Source organism: Lepidochelys kempii, chromosome 12, assembly GCF_965140265.1.
Source record: "Lepidochelys kempii isolate rLepKem1 chromosome 12, rLepKem1.hap2, whole genome shotgun sequence".
NCBI lineage: Eukaryota > Metazoa > Chordata > Testudines > Cheloniidae > Lepidochelys > Lepidochelys kempii.
Genome location: NC_133267.1, coordinates 35,240,947 through 35,258,801, shown reverse-complemented (window position 1 = coordinate 35,258,801; position 17,855 = coordinate 35,240,947). Strand labels below are relative to the sequence as shown.

Genomic DNA, 17,855 nt, shown 5'->3' with positions numbered 1-17,855 from the left:
ACACGAATTTTACCTAAGTATGCCACTTGAAAGTACTGTGTTATTTTTATGTCTGTATTGTGTTAGTTTTATGACAAATATCCCATTGTTTGTGTACTTTAAGCCTCTAAAGCGCATTGGATTTTCCCACTGAAGTGTTACCTTCAAGCAAAAAGTATTACAATTTAATATAATGTCCATGTGTGGTTCTTTCAGTGGGGGTTCTTTAATCTAGGGACTAACTATATATTTATGAAACAGAAAAAAAAGCTGGTGGAAATGATGGAGTGCAACATTACGATTCAGAAATACATTTTTCCATGGATTAGTTTTGTTCTTGCAGGATTACTTAACACAGTGTGATTTAGTTGGGGATGGGTCCTGCTTTGAGCAGGGGGTTGGACTAGATGACCTCCTGAGGTCCCTTCCAACCCTGATATTCTATGATTCTATGAAGTGCTGGAAATACTGGTACCAATGTAAGTACATATCACACACAGACCAGTTGCATATTATGTCACAGCACTGTATGTAGATAAGCACACAAGGATCATGACTAATGGATGAAACCGGAGTCACTGATCTAGTCAAAGGAGGTCGGGACTGATGACTATAACATAATATAGGAACAGAAAAGCCACTGAACGTTTTTCTGGTGCCTCCTTTATGCTACAAGACTCTTACTTCAAAGTACCCAGCACTGACAAACAAGTTATGAACAGCTAGAATTTACAGATGGCAGACTTTGACTTTCATCATGACTACATGTTTAAGTATTACTATACTAGGATAACGTAAATACCTAGAAGCTCCGCAACACCCTAAACCAGTGGTTCTCAACCTATTTATACATATGTGGCCCACAAGGTGTTATGTGGGCCACATCCAATATTATCTGTATGGTCCTGAGGATGTAAAATGGCTGCAGCTCTGTGCTGATTGGGCCGCAAGCAGGCCGCGGGTTGAGAACCACTGCCCTAAACACAAAGGGCTTAGAGTAATATTTCAGTCTTCACTTTTTGTCTTTAATTTTGTTTTATTAATGGACACATCTTTTTCATACCTCAAAAATGGTTGTTTCTTCTTTTTTTTAAAGAAAGCCTTAGGCTGAGATTAAACACCAACATTTTAACTTCAAAGGGAAAAAAACTTTCGTGATTCTTAAGCGGAGTGAAAATAGGGAATCAGAAGGGCAAGCTATATTTACAGTGCCTGGTTATCACTCCTAAACCTGAGAAACCACAAAAAGTGTAGCTTAAAATCTTGAGAATCTGAGGCAGTTAATGATGCTCTCACATTAAAGTTAAAGATCATATTTCAACGCAGAATATTGCATAAAAATTTAAAACTAAACATAAAAAAGAAGAGCAACACCATTGTAGAATCTTTCAACCTGACAATTACTTTAGCATCCCCACCTGCTACAGAATGAGGACTAAAGCTTTACTTAGCTAATAATACTTTAAGTTTTTTGTTTTTTTTTTTTTGGGGGGGGGGGCCGCAATCCACGAAAAGTTATAAATATAGGACATGGATCCAAGAACTCTTGAGCACTAACTCTAACATTGATACTCTTTCTGGTGTTATTTAAATATCTTGGTTTTTTCCCATCTCAAATGTGTAGATGAAATACCTACCTGCCTTCTCCACAATGATGTTTTGAGAATTAACACACACTATAAACCACTAGGTATGCACTAAAAATTATTGAAGTTCAATATTTTCACAACATGTAATACAAAAACTGCTATTTTTTCCTGAATATCCTTTGAAAAAGAAAGATCTAAAAGGCGTTTTTGGATGCTTTTATTTCCACTCAAACACTAAACTAGACCAAATCACTAGCTCCTAAACTGAACACCCATTTCTTCCAAAACCCATAACTGAACACTGGGTTGTCCTTAAAGAGGTTAAAACCGTCTGCAGCAAAAACCAAAAAGAAGTGACTAGTAAAACAAAATCCTTGTGATAAATTATGATGAGCTTGCATTGCAAATGTTCCTTCCACATGGGAAGAAATCCCTAAAATATTTTCGCACTTCCACTCCTATTAGAGGACTGGATACATAATCCTGAAAAAAGATGTCTGTCTACCTATAACTTTTCAAGGAAAATAGTTTTCCATCCATTCTCCAGTCACAATTATATTCTGAATGTTTAGATAAACAGTGAGGTAGGTAAGATATATGGAAACAATGCCTTCTGTGAAGAATGACCATATGTTCAAAGGCCCCCTTTGCTTTCTTGTCTGTTTAAGGTAATTAAGAACACACTATACATGAGATTTTAATCTGAGCCCCTTCTGCTGACCAGGCACAGATGCGACTAGGTAGATTTTAATTCTTTACTGACACACAGTAAATAGACCATAAGATCAGCCAGCTAGAGAAAAAGATGAGAATAGTGTGAGGAAACTCAAAGCAAAATATAATATATCCCATCATTCAAGACCAGAAATTGCCAAACTGCAATGCACAGAGAGCTGGCTGGGTAAACAGTGCTTTCCCAAAATAGTTTTAGCATGAAAACAATTGTTGTAGTTTTCATATGGATATTATGCTATTGTAGTTAAATGAGGCCCATAGTACAAAAAGAAGTTTGAGAACTTCTCTTACGGATGGTCTCCACGCTGTTCCTTCTAACCCAAGAACAGAAAGCAACAGAGGTCAGTGTTCTGAGTCATGAGACTGTTATAAATATCTACTTCAAAAGCCAGGAAATACTCTGAACCCACCAACATTTTGAAGCACATCGGTCTTATTAGGAGTGTCTGGCAACGCCCAGGTCACCTGAGTTTCTGTGCTTTAAAATTAGGGAAAAATTATTTTCCTTATGACAGTACATACTACCACTTCTCAAACAGTGAATTTAATTTATATGCCTCTCTGTCCCCACCCACAAAATCCCAAACCAACTATTACACCAGTTCTGCAAATACACTGATTTACTGTCAATAATTTCATTTATCAGAATTAGTGTCTCATCTTGTTTGAGTGACCTTGACTGTACATGTTAAATACGTAGTACACTTATAGTATACCTTGCAATGTTAGCACCTCTTAACATGAGGTTTAATGTTCAAGCAACTAGTGAAAAACCAACAGCTGTATGAAAAGCGCTTAAAATTCAATGTTTGACTATAAAAAGGTCCAGCAGACAAGACCAGAACACACCTCCTGTTTGGTTTTTGTGGTGTAACCCTGGACAGACTCTCTTGCCACCAAGCTTTCCAATGCATCCTGGACTGTGCGTATCTTGTCAGACTGGATATCCAGTTGTAGAGTGAAAAATGGCTGCAGAGTGGCAGACTCCTTAGAACTCTGCTGGTAAACCACAGATCTACAGAAATAGGAGACAAAGTTGAATATTAGATTTACAGTAGAATCTCAGAGATACGAACACCAGAGTTATGTACTGGCTGGTCAACCAGACACCATGTGAAACCAGAAGTAACCAATCAGGTAGCAGCAGAGACCAAAAAAAAAAAAAAAAAAAGGCAAATATTGTAGGGTACCTACATTGCATCTTAAAGGTAAGCACATCTGGGCTGCCTGTCCCCACCCCCACCTGACACTTACAGCAAAATGCTGGGGCTGCCAGCCCAAGACAGCCAGAGCCAGCAGGGCAGAAGCAGTGCTGGGGTCTGCGCCACTTTCACCCCCACCCTCCACCAGGAGGGGGACATGCTGTTTACACACACACACACACACACCCCTCCACCCCACAGGGAGGGGAACAAGCTTGCAAACTCATGCCAGCACTGAGTAGGGCATTCAGCTGCTGCTGAAGCCTGGCCTGGAGTGTCTGGTGCTAGGCCCGTAGCCCAAACTGTGCTTTACTCAGAGTTATGGACAACCTCCATTCCCAAGATGTCCATAACTCTGAGGTTCTACTGTATTGTCATCCTTCAAAATTTAACAGTGGAAAAGCTACTAGTCAGGGTGACTAAAAATTGATTTTGGGGAAAAATAAAAGATTTTTCAAATTTAAATTTTTTTTAATTGTTATTTAAATCATATTAAGTTTTCCTTTTTAAAATCAATCCACCTGCTACTAGAAAGAGGACACTGAAATGCAGCTATGAATCCACCCACATGTTCTTTACCTTAGACCTTAGTCCATCCCTTGCTTTGCTGCACATTGGGCTACCAAAATCAATACGAATATCAAGGTTAAGCATCAATTTCAGTAACCTGATTTCACTTTAATGCAATTTCAAGTACAATTATTTTGTTTAATATTTGTTAACATGTATAATTGGTTAGCATATTTAAATGCGTGTATTTACGCATGGCTTATTTGGCAAGACATCATACACTTGGAGGAGCATATGATCACTCTGTTTTCATTTTTCTTTTAAAGAACTTCAGTTGGGGTTACTGTGATGCCAACAAAAGCCGGGGGTACTGTGGAATCATAGAATCATAAAATATCAGAGTTGGAAGGAACCTCAGGAGGTCATCTAGTCCAACCCTCTGCTCTAAGCAGGACCAATCCCCAATTTTTGCCCCAGATCTCTAAATGGCCCCCTCAAAGATTGAACTCAACCCTGGGTTTAGCAGGCCAATGCTCAAACCACTGAGCTATCCCTCCCCGCTAAATCATCCAATGTGATGGGGCGGGGGGGAATCTTTGACAACTAAGCAAAAAAGAAACTGATTTTGAAGTATTGTGTTTTACAATTAATTATGTTTAAATCTACTAATCTTCTGTTAGTTTGGGGTCTTCAAAATAATTAGTCATTTTTCTTTACAAATTTTGTAGTATATTCACCTACTTCTATCCACAGTGTAAGAGAGTAACAGCTTGATTTATCAAAAACCTCACACATTGGGGAACAGTTACGCAGAAAGTGAAATTTACATTGAAGATATAAGTACCTACAATACAAAATCAAGTCTGTCATATAGGTTTTTCCAACACTGTTTCCCAAGCTGTCTAATAGAAGCTTGAAAATAAAATTACATTATCTTCTCCACTTGGCAAATGTCATATCTTCGCTATGATGACAACTACAAAAGAGCCAAAATAGCTCAGTTTTGTTCGCTTCTGTGGAACATGGACAGTTCTGGGAAAGGTGTTTGGAAATTAATTGTTGCTGCAGAGAAGCATATGGTGCTCATGCAGAAACTCAAAATGGTAACATTAACATTTTAATTTCTCAATCATGATGCTGGATTTTTGAAACATTACATGTTTTAGAACAGATATTTAGAATTGACAAGTACTAACGGTTATCTAGTCATTTTGTAATGTTGCTGTGAAAATTAACTGAGTTCAGGTTCTCTAATCATAATATTTTAAAATTTAAAATCTTTACATGGTTTCTAACAATATATTCCAGAATTGCTTTACGATTTGTTTTTTCCCCACAGTCAGATTTTGCAGCCAGGCTTTGTTCACTTATTGGTTTGTCTTGAATAAAAACTGGAGTCTTTTAATCTTTATGTGTTAAAGTAACAGAACTAGCTTCCTATTTATATTTGGAAATTTAAATCCATTTCAGCCTTCATATGAAAACTGGAATATATGGTTTGATAATAGTTTAATTGTTTGCCAAAGACACTGTAACAAAAGGAGATTTTTTAACTGATTTTCAGCTGTCTTGAATCTTGGTTGCAAATATATCTAATCACCCTTTGTTTTGAAGATGGTACTTAAAAGCACAATCAGTAATGTCTTTACAGCTAAATAAGTTATTGTTTGGCATGTTACAGTCCTTCAGAAAACTTTGATACAGCAAGTCTTAAAATAAACTACAATTCAACTCACACTGTTGAACTCTCAGAATTGTCTGTTAAATATTAGCATAGAAGTTTAATGCTTGCACTGCAAGCTTGTATTAAAAACAGCTCCACTGATTCAGGCACAGGCCCGAAGCACCACAGAAGGTCAATCCATCTTTATATGGCTACGTATAGTCCTCAGAGTGAAAGGACTCTACCAAAGACAGTGGCATCTTTATTTCAGGTGACCATTGCCTTCATGGCTTATATTTAAGGACAAAACCTTCAACACATGTGAAGGTTGATGTTTTCAAAAAAACAGATTCTCCACTGTTGAGAGTTGTGCTGTTTTGAGACACCTTCCCGTTCCCCCGCTAACCTGATTATTTAATGTAATAATTTACTGCAAAATATTGCAAACAAAGTACAGTACACAAACGCCAACCAGTTAAAACCAACAAACAGAAGATGAGATTAATCTAAAAATAAAGCTAATATTCCAAAATTTAATTTCCAGTGATAAATTTTTTTTAAAAAACAGAATTAGAAATACAAGTATAGCATTTTTGCAAAAGTACATAAAAGTACTGCCTTTGATAGCAACAATATTGCTGGACTTTAGGTTTGCATAACATTTAATATACAGAGCATTTTCTTTTGCAGAAACTACAGCAAAAGTTAGTCACAAGGGAAAAATGCAGCATTTTAAACAAAATACAGGATTTTTCAACCATAAGTTATCGGAAGGAGTTGAACAATAGTATGATATAGACATTTCTCATAAAATTTCTTTTGAAAATGTGTGTTGTTCATAATTTCCTTGCTACTGTAGTAGCATTAACAGTGTTTACTGATACTAAGTGGATGCAGCTAGTGTATAAAAAACAGCTTTTAAATTTCTTCAAAGCAAAGCTCTTCCCATGCATAAGCACACACCTGATTTCTTCATCACAAAGTATCTGAGAGAAACGTCAGTGCATCTTGTGAGCAACATTTTTGCCAGGCCTCTGACTTACATGTAAGCCAAATTTGCATGAAAAATTGAAATTTGAACAAGTTATAAATGTAAAAGCACTCTGTCAATGCACAAAATCAGAAGCCTGATGAAAATGTGGACCTACAGATTTATGTTTAAGTGTTTATAGCCATCTACTTTTTTCTTCACAAAAAAATTATTTATAGAAATGATGCCTAAGTAGGAATGCAACAAATCAATTAAACAAATGTAGATGGCAGGCTAAAATCTATCTAAGCAGAATGGTGCCAATTCAACCATGTTTTCTTAGCGGTCTTTTCCATTTGATTTTTCTATTTCTGATGCTTTTATTTGGTGGACTACTACCGGCAATTTTGCCTTTAAATCCTCCCTATTTCCACCCTCAGCCTTAGCAGAGGAAGCTTTCCAACATCTCAAGATCGGATACTGTTTCTGCGGTCTACTGTGTGACCTAGTTTGTAGGCAGAATGAGATGGGTGGGGTGAAAGTAGACAACAGATGTGGAAATGGACGTTGTGGTTCTGCTGCTCAGTGCAAATTTATTCTCTTTTTAAGTAATCCCTCAAATTTCGTATTTTCTGTGGATTTCAACAGGGGACATAGTGTTCCCCCCAATATCCTTAATTTCATTTTAACTAATTTATGAAACAATCATACCGAGGTCTAAACTGCCCTGGCCATGACAAATACACACTTCCAATATATATATATAAGGGTATTTGACAAAGGATATGTGCACATGCCATCAACAGGGAAATTTTCCAGTAAGTACAGACATCTGTCTGCCAATTCTACGGAAAACGTCTTTTTATTTGCCAGCTGTCTGACTCAAATCTCTGAAGAATAATTTCAGTGTTTTGCATATGGAAGGAACCAACCAGCATTATTCTTATTTCTAGACTGCATACCTGGCAACACAAGGAGTGCAAAACTAGCAATTAAATGTCCGCCCTCCATTTTAAACATAATTCTTCATACTCGAACATTAGTTGTTTTGGAATATGTTTTCTTTAAGTATTTACTCTGCCTTTATATTCTAAACCATTTATTTTTAAATAATGCTTTTAAACGATTTTTTTCACATCCCCTTTTTGTCTTCCTGTACTCATATCTGGGCCTTTGCCCCACATCACTGCAAGCTGTTGCAGGAATTAATAATTGAATTCAAAAAAGATTTCTTTGGGTGTGACTTTTTTTTTTTTTTTTTTTTTTTATAAAAACCTAGCGTAAGGCTAGGGCTCCATTGGAGAGCTTACAGCCGTGCCGCGGTAGCACTGCTAATGCAGAGACGAAGCCGACGGGAGAAAGCTCTCCTGCTGGCTTCGTTACTCAGCCCCCATGAGCAGCCGGAGCAGCTCTCCCACAGACAAGCTCTACCCACACCGGCGCTTACGTTGGTGTGATTTACGTCACTCTGGAGGGTCGTTTATTCACAGTGACATAAGTTATGCTGACATAAACCGTAGCGCAGAAATAACCTTAGTCTTTCTTGCTTCTGGGAAGCAGTGTTGTCTAAAGAACTGACAGTCAGTGTTCCCTCTAATTTTTCCCAAGGATGCGTGGAATGAATTTTGTTATGTGCACCAATATGGAGGTGAGGTGACACACATCACCTCCATATTGGTGCACATAACAAAATTCATGTGGTGGGGGTGGGGCTCAGTGTGTGGGAGGGGTTCAAGGTGAGGCCGAGGGTTGGGGGGGGTGAGGATTCCAGCTGGGGGTGTGGGCTCTGGAGCAGGGCTGAGGGGTTTGGGTGCAGGCTGCCCCAGGTTACGGCAGGGAAAGAGGACTCCCACAGCTCTCCCCCCCGCAGCACCTGGGCTAGGAGGGAGAGGCGCTTCTCCCTGCTGCGGCAGGGCTGGGGCCGCGGGATAGGTGTCTCTCCCCTGGCCACAGCAAGACCAGGCCAGGGTTGAGTTGGGGCCATGGCAAAGGCACCTCTCCCCCCAGCCACGGAAGGTCTGGGGTTGGGCTGGGGCACCTCTCCTCTGGCTGTGGCAGGTCTGGGGCTGGGCTGGGGGAGGAGCACCTCTCCCCCTGGCCACGGCAGGTCCAGAGCTGGGAGAGAGGCATCTCACCTGCCACCCTAGAGCGTCTGCGCGGCACTTAATAAGCTGCTGCACACCTGCAAAGCTTAGACAGAATTTAGCTGACAGTCACGTCTTTTGAGTTCTATTCCCATTTTTCTCTACTCACTGGCTTTGTGAATTACACAAAACACTCACTATGTCTCAGTTAATCCATATATAAAAAGGGCTAGCATGTCACAAGACATCTCTAAACCTGAACTATTTAATTACTGTAAAGTCCTTCAGATCCTTGCATGAAAGTAACTATATATATGCAAAGTATATGTATTTTTTCATCTTCTTATTCATAAACAATTGTTGTAGGTATCTGTTCTTCAAGCCAACCTTTGCTCTGTAAAACATGTCACAAGATGCACCTATTATGTGACACGGATCACAAACTGATTTTTGGGAACTAACCTACACAACGACATGAAATCTTTTGAACCCTCTCTTCTGGAAGACTGTTTCATGATTAGGATGTTATGCTCCCCTAGCCTTTGTGGACTAGACACATTTCCTTTTTTAACCACAGAAAACTGGTCATGGAATAATTGTGCAGTCTCCGGTGGCTGTGTATCTTCTCAGTTGCAAAGCAATGGAAAAATTTATGGGGGAAGGCAATGCAGACCATGCCTCCACACAGCTGCAAAACAAGTATAATTTATTGTATTAAAAATAGACTAATAAAAGGTACCATACCTTATGTGACCACCAAAAATATCGGTAATAGGAGTCTGAACAAAGTCAGCCTGTCGAGTAACTGATGATTTGTTGCGGGGCCCTACTTGTTCCCATTCATCCTCACTACCTTCTCCTTGTTCATCCTGATCCTCCTCTTCGTTTATAGATTGCATCTCAGGACCATTGGAAACAAAGATTTCTTAAGGAGAAGAAGAAAAGTGTGTAGATATTGATTTATACAAATAATATAATCCCCAACTTTTCCTTAAAAGGGGGAGAGAGCTGGTAAACAACAGAATTATCTTTACTGATTAGTAATAGGTCCCTATAGGACATGTCTGGAGTTGCAATGAGAGGTATAGCTTTAAAAACACACTATCAAAAGTTTTGATTCAGAATTTATATGATGTCATTTCAAGTTTCTTATCCTCTTTATAGGAATAATAATCAGAAGATTAGACGGCTTTCATATTTTACTTAAAAAAAACTTGTGAAAAGTCAACTTTCAGACAATATTCTGCACCATTCCTTGAGCATTTTGCAACTGGGAATACTTAAGTGTTTAACAGAATGTAGTTTATCTACATAACTGCATACAAACCACACATGAAAAAACACATAAGTTCAATGTAACTTTAGATAATTAACCTTTGCGGCTGTACTTTAGAAAGTTAAGGGATGTTCTGGAAAATTAAAACCTTGGCTTCTCCAAGACACCGTTGTTACCTGGATATTTTACAGTGCACACAAAGTCTAGCAAATATTTGTATGGGTGCCAAACAAAGAAAGTTATGTACTTAATGTAGCTAGAGAATATGAAATGATAGTGCTACATCACAGAGAATTTACCCAGTTAAATAGATTGGATACCAAACCTTAAAAAAAAAAAAATTCATAATGACAAGACTGTACTACTGTAGTAGTAATGTTTTATTTTTAAATTGGGAAACCATCAAACACAAAAATAAAACAGTTGCCATAAGACAAAGCTCCATTTTTAAGTTCACTGTAAATCCTGTCAGTTCTTTCAGGCTAAGATGTGGAGTTTTCAGTTTGTATTTTTTGCACTTCAGCAACAAAGCATTAGTAAAACCAGTTAATATGTTCTCTTATAAATGGATACAAAATTATTAAAAATTCTTTGTCTAGGAAGCTTGCAGTGCAGAAAACAACAAGAGCTTAACCAACGGTTGATCAGAGGTCACTGACATAAACTACACAAGTGGTGGTGAACATGCGGGCCGCATGCAGCCCATCAGGGTAATCCGCTGGTGGGCCGCCAGACCGTTTGTTTACATTTATACTGCCGCCCGCAGCTCCCAGTGGCATCGGTTCGCCGTTCTCGGCCAATAGGAGTTGCGGGAAGCAGCGGGCCCTTGGGCCGCAGGTTGTCCACCGCTGCGCTACACTGTCTCAATCAGGTAGAAAAAGCAATTTTAAAACCATAATTTAGATACTGTGAATAGTTGGAAACCACAGCTATAACTGGTAGACAAAATCTGTTTTAAAGTAAATCATCCGGAGTTTTGATCATTCTCTCACTTGAGTTAGGTACACTTACAATACAGAAGCCAGCAGCTAAGGAAGGGAGTTCATACCTTCAACAAGAAGCTACTTTATTATCAGATCAAGTCCAATATGACTATATGACCAACCTAACTGGGGAAACACCTCATTTGTTCAGTAGCTTTCATTATAACACCTTGTATCTTTGCCCAAAAAAAAAAAAAAAAATGCTCTCCACAATTAAATTTGGCATGTATGGTCCCATTCTATCTATTTACTGATTTTCACAATGAAAACCTGTTAAAAAAAAAAAAAGCTATAGATTTCTGTCTTTTGTGTAAGCTCCCTCTGGAGCTATATCATAACTGGCATCTTCCCCACACGTTCAAACCACTCTCCTAGAGTTAACTCATCCTCCCTCCTTTCACCCTTCCAAAAAAGAAAACCATTTTTACAATAAGTATTTGAAAATGAATTCAGCTTGGTACAAAAGAGCTTACTTTCATTGTGTGGGGAAAGAAGTTTCTTTAGGGTCAGCATTTCCTCATGTAGCCCATTTAGGATAAATCCCAGATATTCTTCAGCATCTTCTTGTCTGCCCTGAATACAAGATTAATTTTTAAAATTATTATATCGCTGTATGGTGTCTACAATTTTAAGTAGATTCAGGACATTGTCTCCTTAATTTTCAGATACTTTAGTGAAACTGCAAGGTATTTTGTATCAAACAGCACTATCAGTTATGACAGAACTCAGAGCCTAGGAGGGAAAAACTAACTTTAACTGTGAAATATAGTTTTTGTGTGAAACACACAGGACTGATTTTATGGCTTTTATTTTGTTAAGAAAAATAATATTATGAATACTGGCTGCTTTGAAATGCAATTTACTTTATGTACACCGTTAGAGACACGCACTTTAAAGATTTTTAAACAGCACCTTTTCTGACAGGCTTGACTTGATAACTGTCAGGAGCCTATAGATGTATGTTGGTTCAAAGGCAGCTCCAGGCCGGATGTCTCTCGCAATTTTATCACCTAAAGCTGCAAGACAAATGGAATGACATAATATCAAAATAATCAATATTGAGAAAGCATGAAGTGGAAAGATTAAGAGGAAAGCTTGACTCACTGCTTCAACAAATAGTTATATGACCAAGCAGCTGAAATAAACCATACTCAAATGACATGTTATGAACTGTTTGACCAAAGGAAGACTGACTGTATTAAGATTTAATTTTTTATGTTTTCCAGAGAAACTATTAAAGTGTATTAATGACTAACAAGTTCAATGTCAAAAAATGTTTCAAGAACTTATATTTTCCCCCTTTATAAGAACATTCACCGCTCTAGCATAAATGCATTAATTTTACTCCACAAAACCTGCCCAAACAAAAAGAACATCTTCATCCTCTAACTTAACAAATGGTGTGTGGTGTTTATTTTTTTTAAACAGGCATATTTTAGTATAGCATTGTATTAGCTACTATCAGCATTCACATAAAGTGTCACCTGCATCTCTCACTATTTCATCCAGTTAGAGCACTTTATCTAACAGTGTTAAGAACTGTACCCCACATACCCTTTTTTCTGTTTTACGCCTGTTACACAGGCTTCAGAGATCTTAAGTGGTTTTGGAATCCAGAACTGATTTTAAAATAGTATTTTACCAACTAAGATTCTCTTAAGAATCTCTACAATATGGCCTTTTCTTCTGCAACTTTCCTTAAGCATCATGTGTCTACTTGAATATGTAGATGGTCCAGAAAAAGCTAACACCAAGTCAGTATTTTAAAAGATGTTAGTCTCTTACACTTTACCAAATGGAGCTGACCAGAACATATGAGAAAATGAATGAATTTACAATTCTGGAATTTGGGTTTTTTCCGTGTGTCTACGTTGTACTCATAGAAAAACCTATTCTTAAGTTTATGTTCCTATTACTAATGGGTCACTTGTTACATTATATATCAACTAAGGAAAAACCCATTTATTTATCTAGCATGTGCATAGTTGTGTAGCCAAGCGATGGCATCTTCACTGGCATGATGCAGTTCTTCTAGGCCACCGCTGAATCTAGTCAGCAGGCATTCATTGACAATGTGCGTCATCGTCTGCGTTGCACCGCAGCTGCACAAAAGGCTGTCACAAAGGCCCCAGCGATACTGGTTGGCTGCACAGAGACCTTGCCCGGTCCGGAACCTGTTCAACAGGGACCACTGGCAACGAGGCAGGTCAAAATCAGGCGGGCAAATTGTGGGGTTGGGAAAAACCCATAAAAATTATTGACACTGAATGTTCAAACTAATGAAGACATCTGGCCTCAGAAACTATGCTGACAAATTACCATGTGTCGTTAAAATGACCCCAAAAATTAATCACATAAGATTGATTTGTTTCACAGAGGCAAAAACTAAAAGACAAACCAAAGAAATGTCTCACCTGTTTGGAAATCATTGGAACTGATGACTCATTTCCGTAGTGTCTTTTTGTAGTAAGAAACACTACCATTAATTATCTAACCCAGAATAGTATAACAAATGCACATAAATTCCTCAAGTAAAACTATTTTTTTTGTAAATGCATAATACAATGGATTAGTCTGAGATAAAATGAAACCCATGAGACAGCTTAATTACAAAGAAAAATGCTCTTTCTTACCTTATGTATGTGATGGATCCTTTTCAGGTACAGCACAAGTCATATTTGGAAAATTATGTATATTGCAGTAGTGCTTATGAACTCCAAACCCATTATATCAGGCACTACCCAAAACACACAATAAGGAGAGGATCCTGCCCTCAAAGAGCTTATACCATTTGATGTTTAGCAATCTATTTTGAAGACTCTTTCCCCACTCACCTTGTTTTGCTTTAGGAGGTACTGGCATATTAGTGAACTCGTTCATGAGACGAACACTGAAATAGAAAGGAAACAACTGGGCATCACCAGCATGTTAACTAAATATTATTTATTAATACAGGATCGATTTCCATGCAAATCAGTTAAAATATTAGATCAAAGTGGGTCCTGGCAGGCCAAAATCAAGCTAAGAACATACTATAATAAAGTGAGTAATATTAGGTTCAAATATGTGAAAATTAACATGGTCACTGCTAAGGTAAAAATGGATAATTTAGGTCTTGGAGCTTTATTACAATCTACTGTTGCAGATTCACTGCACTTTGATATATCTAAAGTGATGTTCCTGAACTGTTCCTGAGCAAAGATTAAATAAATACTCTCCTCCCTTCACTGTCTACCATAATTAAAACCACAAGCTGACTACAAAAGCCAAGTGTCATTAAACAAACCAAAACCCATAGCCTACTGAATGTAATTATGTATCAAGTTTCGTCAACTGCAATACTACAATGGTTTGTTAGACCTCTGTGTTCAACTATTTAAAACTATGAAACTAAATACTAAGGTTTTCCAACAAATTACTTACAAACTGTCTATCATTGGTGTTGAGGTGCATGGCCGCTGTGATTTTGAATACACTGGAATTGACTTCATTAGGTGATACATCGGAGGGCAAGCAACCAAAGCCTGCAGTGTCTGTCCATTGTATTAAGGAGCTATTCAGAAAATATAGTATATACATTAAATATCCAAAGACAAACTTTGTGCAGTGCAGGAAGTAAAATCCTTTATGTGCATACAAAGGACCAATGCAACAATCACAATTAAATTAATGAAAGGATTTTCCCCATCCTGTTAAAAGATAATGCTCCTACTTTCAATTCACAAGAGTCACTTGAAAATAAACCTACAATATCGCATGATATAATTTAATTCTAGTCACATATTTTAACTAGGGCTGTCAAGCGATTAAAAAAATTAACTGCAATTAATCATGCTGTTAAACAATAATAGAATATTATTTGTATAAATTTATATAAATATTTTTGGATGTTTTCCACATTCTCAAATATATTGATTTCAATTACAACACAGAATAGAAAGTATACAGTGCTCACATTATATTTTTTTATTATAAATATTCTCGCTCTATTTTACAATTCACTTAATACAAGTACTGTAGTGCAATCTATCATGAAAGTTGAACTTACAAATGTTGAATTATGTACAAAAAATAATGGCATTCAAAAATAAAACAAAGTCCACTTAGTTCTACTTCTTGTTCATCCAATCACTCAGACAAACAAGTTTGTTTATATTTACGGGAGATAATGCTGCCCACTTCTCATTTACAATGTCACCTGAAAGTGAGAACAGGCGTTCACATGGCACTGTTGTAGCCGGTGTTGCAAGATATTTACGTGCCTGATGCACTAAAGATTCATTATGTCCCTCACGCTTCAACCAGCATTCCAAAGGACATGCATCCATGCTGATGGTGGGTTCTGCACGATAACGATCCAAAGCAGTGCAGACCCACGCATGTTCATCATCTGATTCATATGCCACCAGCAGAAGGTTGATTTTCTTTTTTGGCGGTTTGGGTTCTGTAGTTTCCGCACTAGCGCCTTGCTCCACACCCTATTCCAATCAGATTTTGGAAGGCACTTCAGATTCTTAAATCTTTGGTCGAGTGCCATAGCTATCTTTAGAAATCTCACATTGGTACCTTCTTTGGGTTTTGTTAAATCTGCAGTGAAAGTGTTCTTAAAACGAACAACATGCTGGTGATGGGTCATCGTCCGAGACCGCTATAACATAAAATATATGGCAGAATGCGGGTAAAACACAGAGCAGGAGGTATACAATTCTCCCTCAAGGAGTTCAGTCACAAATTTAATTAACACATTTTTTTAACATGCATCATCAGCATGGAAGCATATCCTCTGGAATGGTGGCCAAAGCATGAAGAGGCATATGAATGTTTAGCAGAGCTGGCATGTAAATATCTTGCAATGCCAGTTACAGAAGTCCCATGCGAACATCTGTTCTCACTTTCAGGTGACATGGTAAATAAGAAGTAGGCAGCAATATCTCCCGTAAATATAAACAAATTTGTTTCTCTTAGCAATTGGCTGAACAAGTAGTAGGACTGAGTGGACTTGCAGACTCTAAAGTTTTATATTGTTTTGTTTTTGAGTGCAATTACGTAAACTAATTTGTAAGTTGTGCTTTCACGGCAAAGAGATTGCACTATGGTACTTGTATGCGGTGAACTGAAAAAATACTATTTCGTTTATCATTTTTACAGTGCAAATATTTGTAATAAAAATAATATAAACTGAGGACTGTACACGTTGTATTGTGTTGTAATTGAAATCAATATATTTGAACATGTAGTAAAACATCCAAAATATTTAATACATTTCAATTGGTATTCTATTGTTTAACAGTACAATTAAAACCGTGATTAATCACAATTAATTTTTTAAATTGCAATTAATTTTTTTGAGTTAATCGTGTGAGTTAACTGTGATTGACAGCCCTAACTTTTAATTTTAACATTTCAAATAAAGGTAAGTGTGCTATATAGTTTAGGAAAAGGAGAGAACTTCCGTAAAACTTCCCTCTGACTGTTCCCAACAATATAAAACTACATGTGATAGTCTGAAAGATCCTATCTGAAAAACTATTGCAGAGAGAAGCCACAAGACAAAGCAAGATGGCATTTGTCTCTTGTTTGTCAGGCCTCACACAGTATGAAAAAATCCCAAATAAATGAACAAAAAATCCCATGTCAACAATAAAACCAAATACTCATATCTGAGTATGCCTATTTAATCATGTCTTAGGACAGATAGCTTCTCATGAATGAATGAATGGAATGAAGCAGACATATTTTTGAGGGTATGATATAGAAGACTAGTAAGTCTTGTATTTCTCTCTTTTTTTTTAGTTCACCTGAAAAGAGGTTACTCACCCTGTGCAGTAAATGAGGTTCTTCGAGATGGTGTCCTTGTGGGTGCTCAATTGCAGGTGTTGGTGCACCCCTGAGCCTTTGATTGGAGAATTTTAGCAGCAGTACTTGTCTGAGTTGCGCATGCACTCTCCCCGTCTCACACCATTGTTGGAGCCTATCAAGAACCATGCAACCAGACCACCCTCAGTTCCTTCTTCACCCCGAGTCCACAGATTGAACTCTGAAGTAGAGAGGAGAAGGGTGGGTAGTGGAGCACTCACAGGGACACCATCTCAAACGAACTTTTTATTTCAATTTCGGAACTATCTGAAGGTTCTGCCATTTCCAAGCAGAAGCTGTCCAAATGGATTTCTGGATACATTCACCTGTGCTACCAACAGCATGACATACAACCCCCACCGAAGACCTGAACCCACTCTGCCAGGCCATTATCAATCTTAGTAGCTTTTCTCAATAGCGTGCCAATCATGAACATATATAAAGCTGGGCATCCGTGCACACCTTTACAAAACACTATGCGATAGATCAGAGCTCAAGATTGGATGCATTGGTAGGACTTAAGAGTATTATCAATTACTCATACAACTCCAAAGCCCCTTCCATCCACCATGGGGCACTGTTCGACAGTCACCTGAAGTGGAGCACCCACAGGGACACTCCTCAAAGAAAAGAAGGTTACTCATCTTATGCAGTAACTGAGGTTTTAGTGACTTTCTGAAGGTCTTGCTTCTCTCAGGGTGGAACACTAAGGCGTGTGTGACATCCAGGGTGTGTAATATTGAGTCCCGTTTGCTCCCATAAGGTTTGGGGAAGAATGAGGGAAGATGGATTGGTTGGCTCAGGTGGAAAGAGAATGGCACTTTATGTAAAAATTTAGGGTGAGGTCTTAGGGTGACCTTATCTTTGAAGAAGATAGTATAAGATGGGTGTGCCATGAGGGCTCCTAACTCTGCCACTCATTGGCAGACGTAATAGTGACTAAGAATGCAGGCAACGTTGTCTATCATTACCCATATAGTCTCATTCCTCATCAATGGTAGAAAATGC

The 17,855-nt window shown here is 37.9% G+C and overlaps 1 protein-coding gene across 4 annotated transcripts in view; it reads right to left on the bottom strand.

Moving 5' to 3' along the window:
* Positions 1-17,855, bottom strand: part of USP10 (ubiquitin specific peptidase 10) — a 74,656-nt gene that overhangs the window by 5,693 nt on the left and 51,108 nt on the right. For all 4 annotated transcript variants that reach the window (XM_073308088.1, XM_073308090.1, XM_073308089.1 and 1 more), the window contains 6 exons: positions 14,415-14,524; positions 13,826-13,881; positions 11,904-12,007; positions 11,465-11,564; positions 9,477-9,657; positions 3,153-3,318 (listed from right to left, as the gene is read on the bottom strand). In XM_073308088.1, coding sequence (XP_073164189.1) covers positions 3,153-3,318; positions 9,477-9,657; positions 11,465-11,564; positions 11,904-12,007; positions 13,826-13,881; positions 14,415-14,524 — 717 coding nt within the window. The remainder of the gene's footprint in view (positions 1-3,152; positions 3,319-9,476; positions 9,658-11,464; positions 11,565-11,903; positions 12,008-13,825; positions 13,882-14,414; positions 14,525-17,855) is intronic.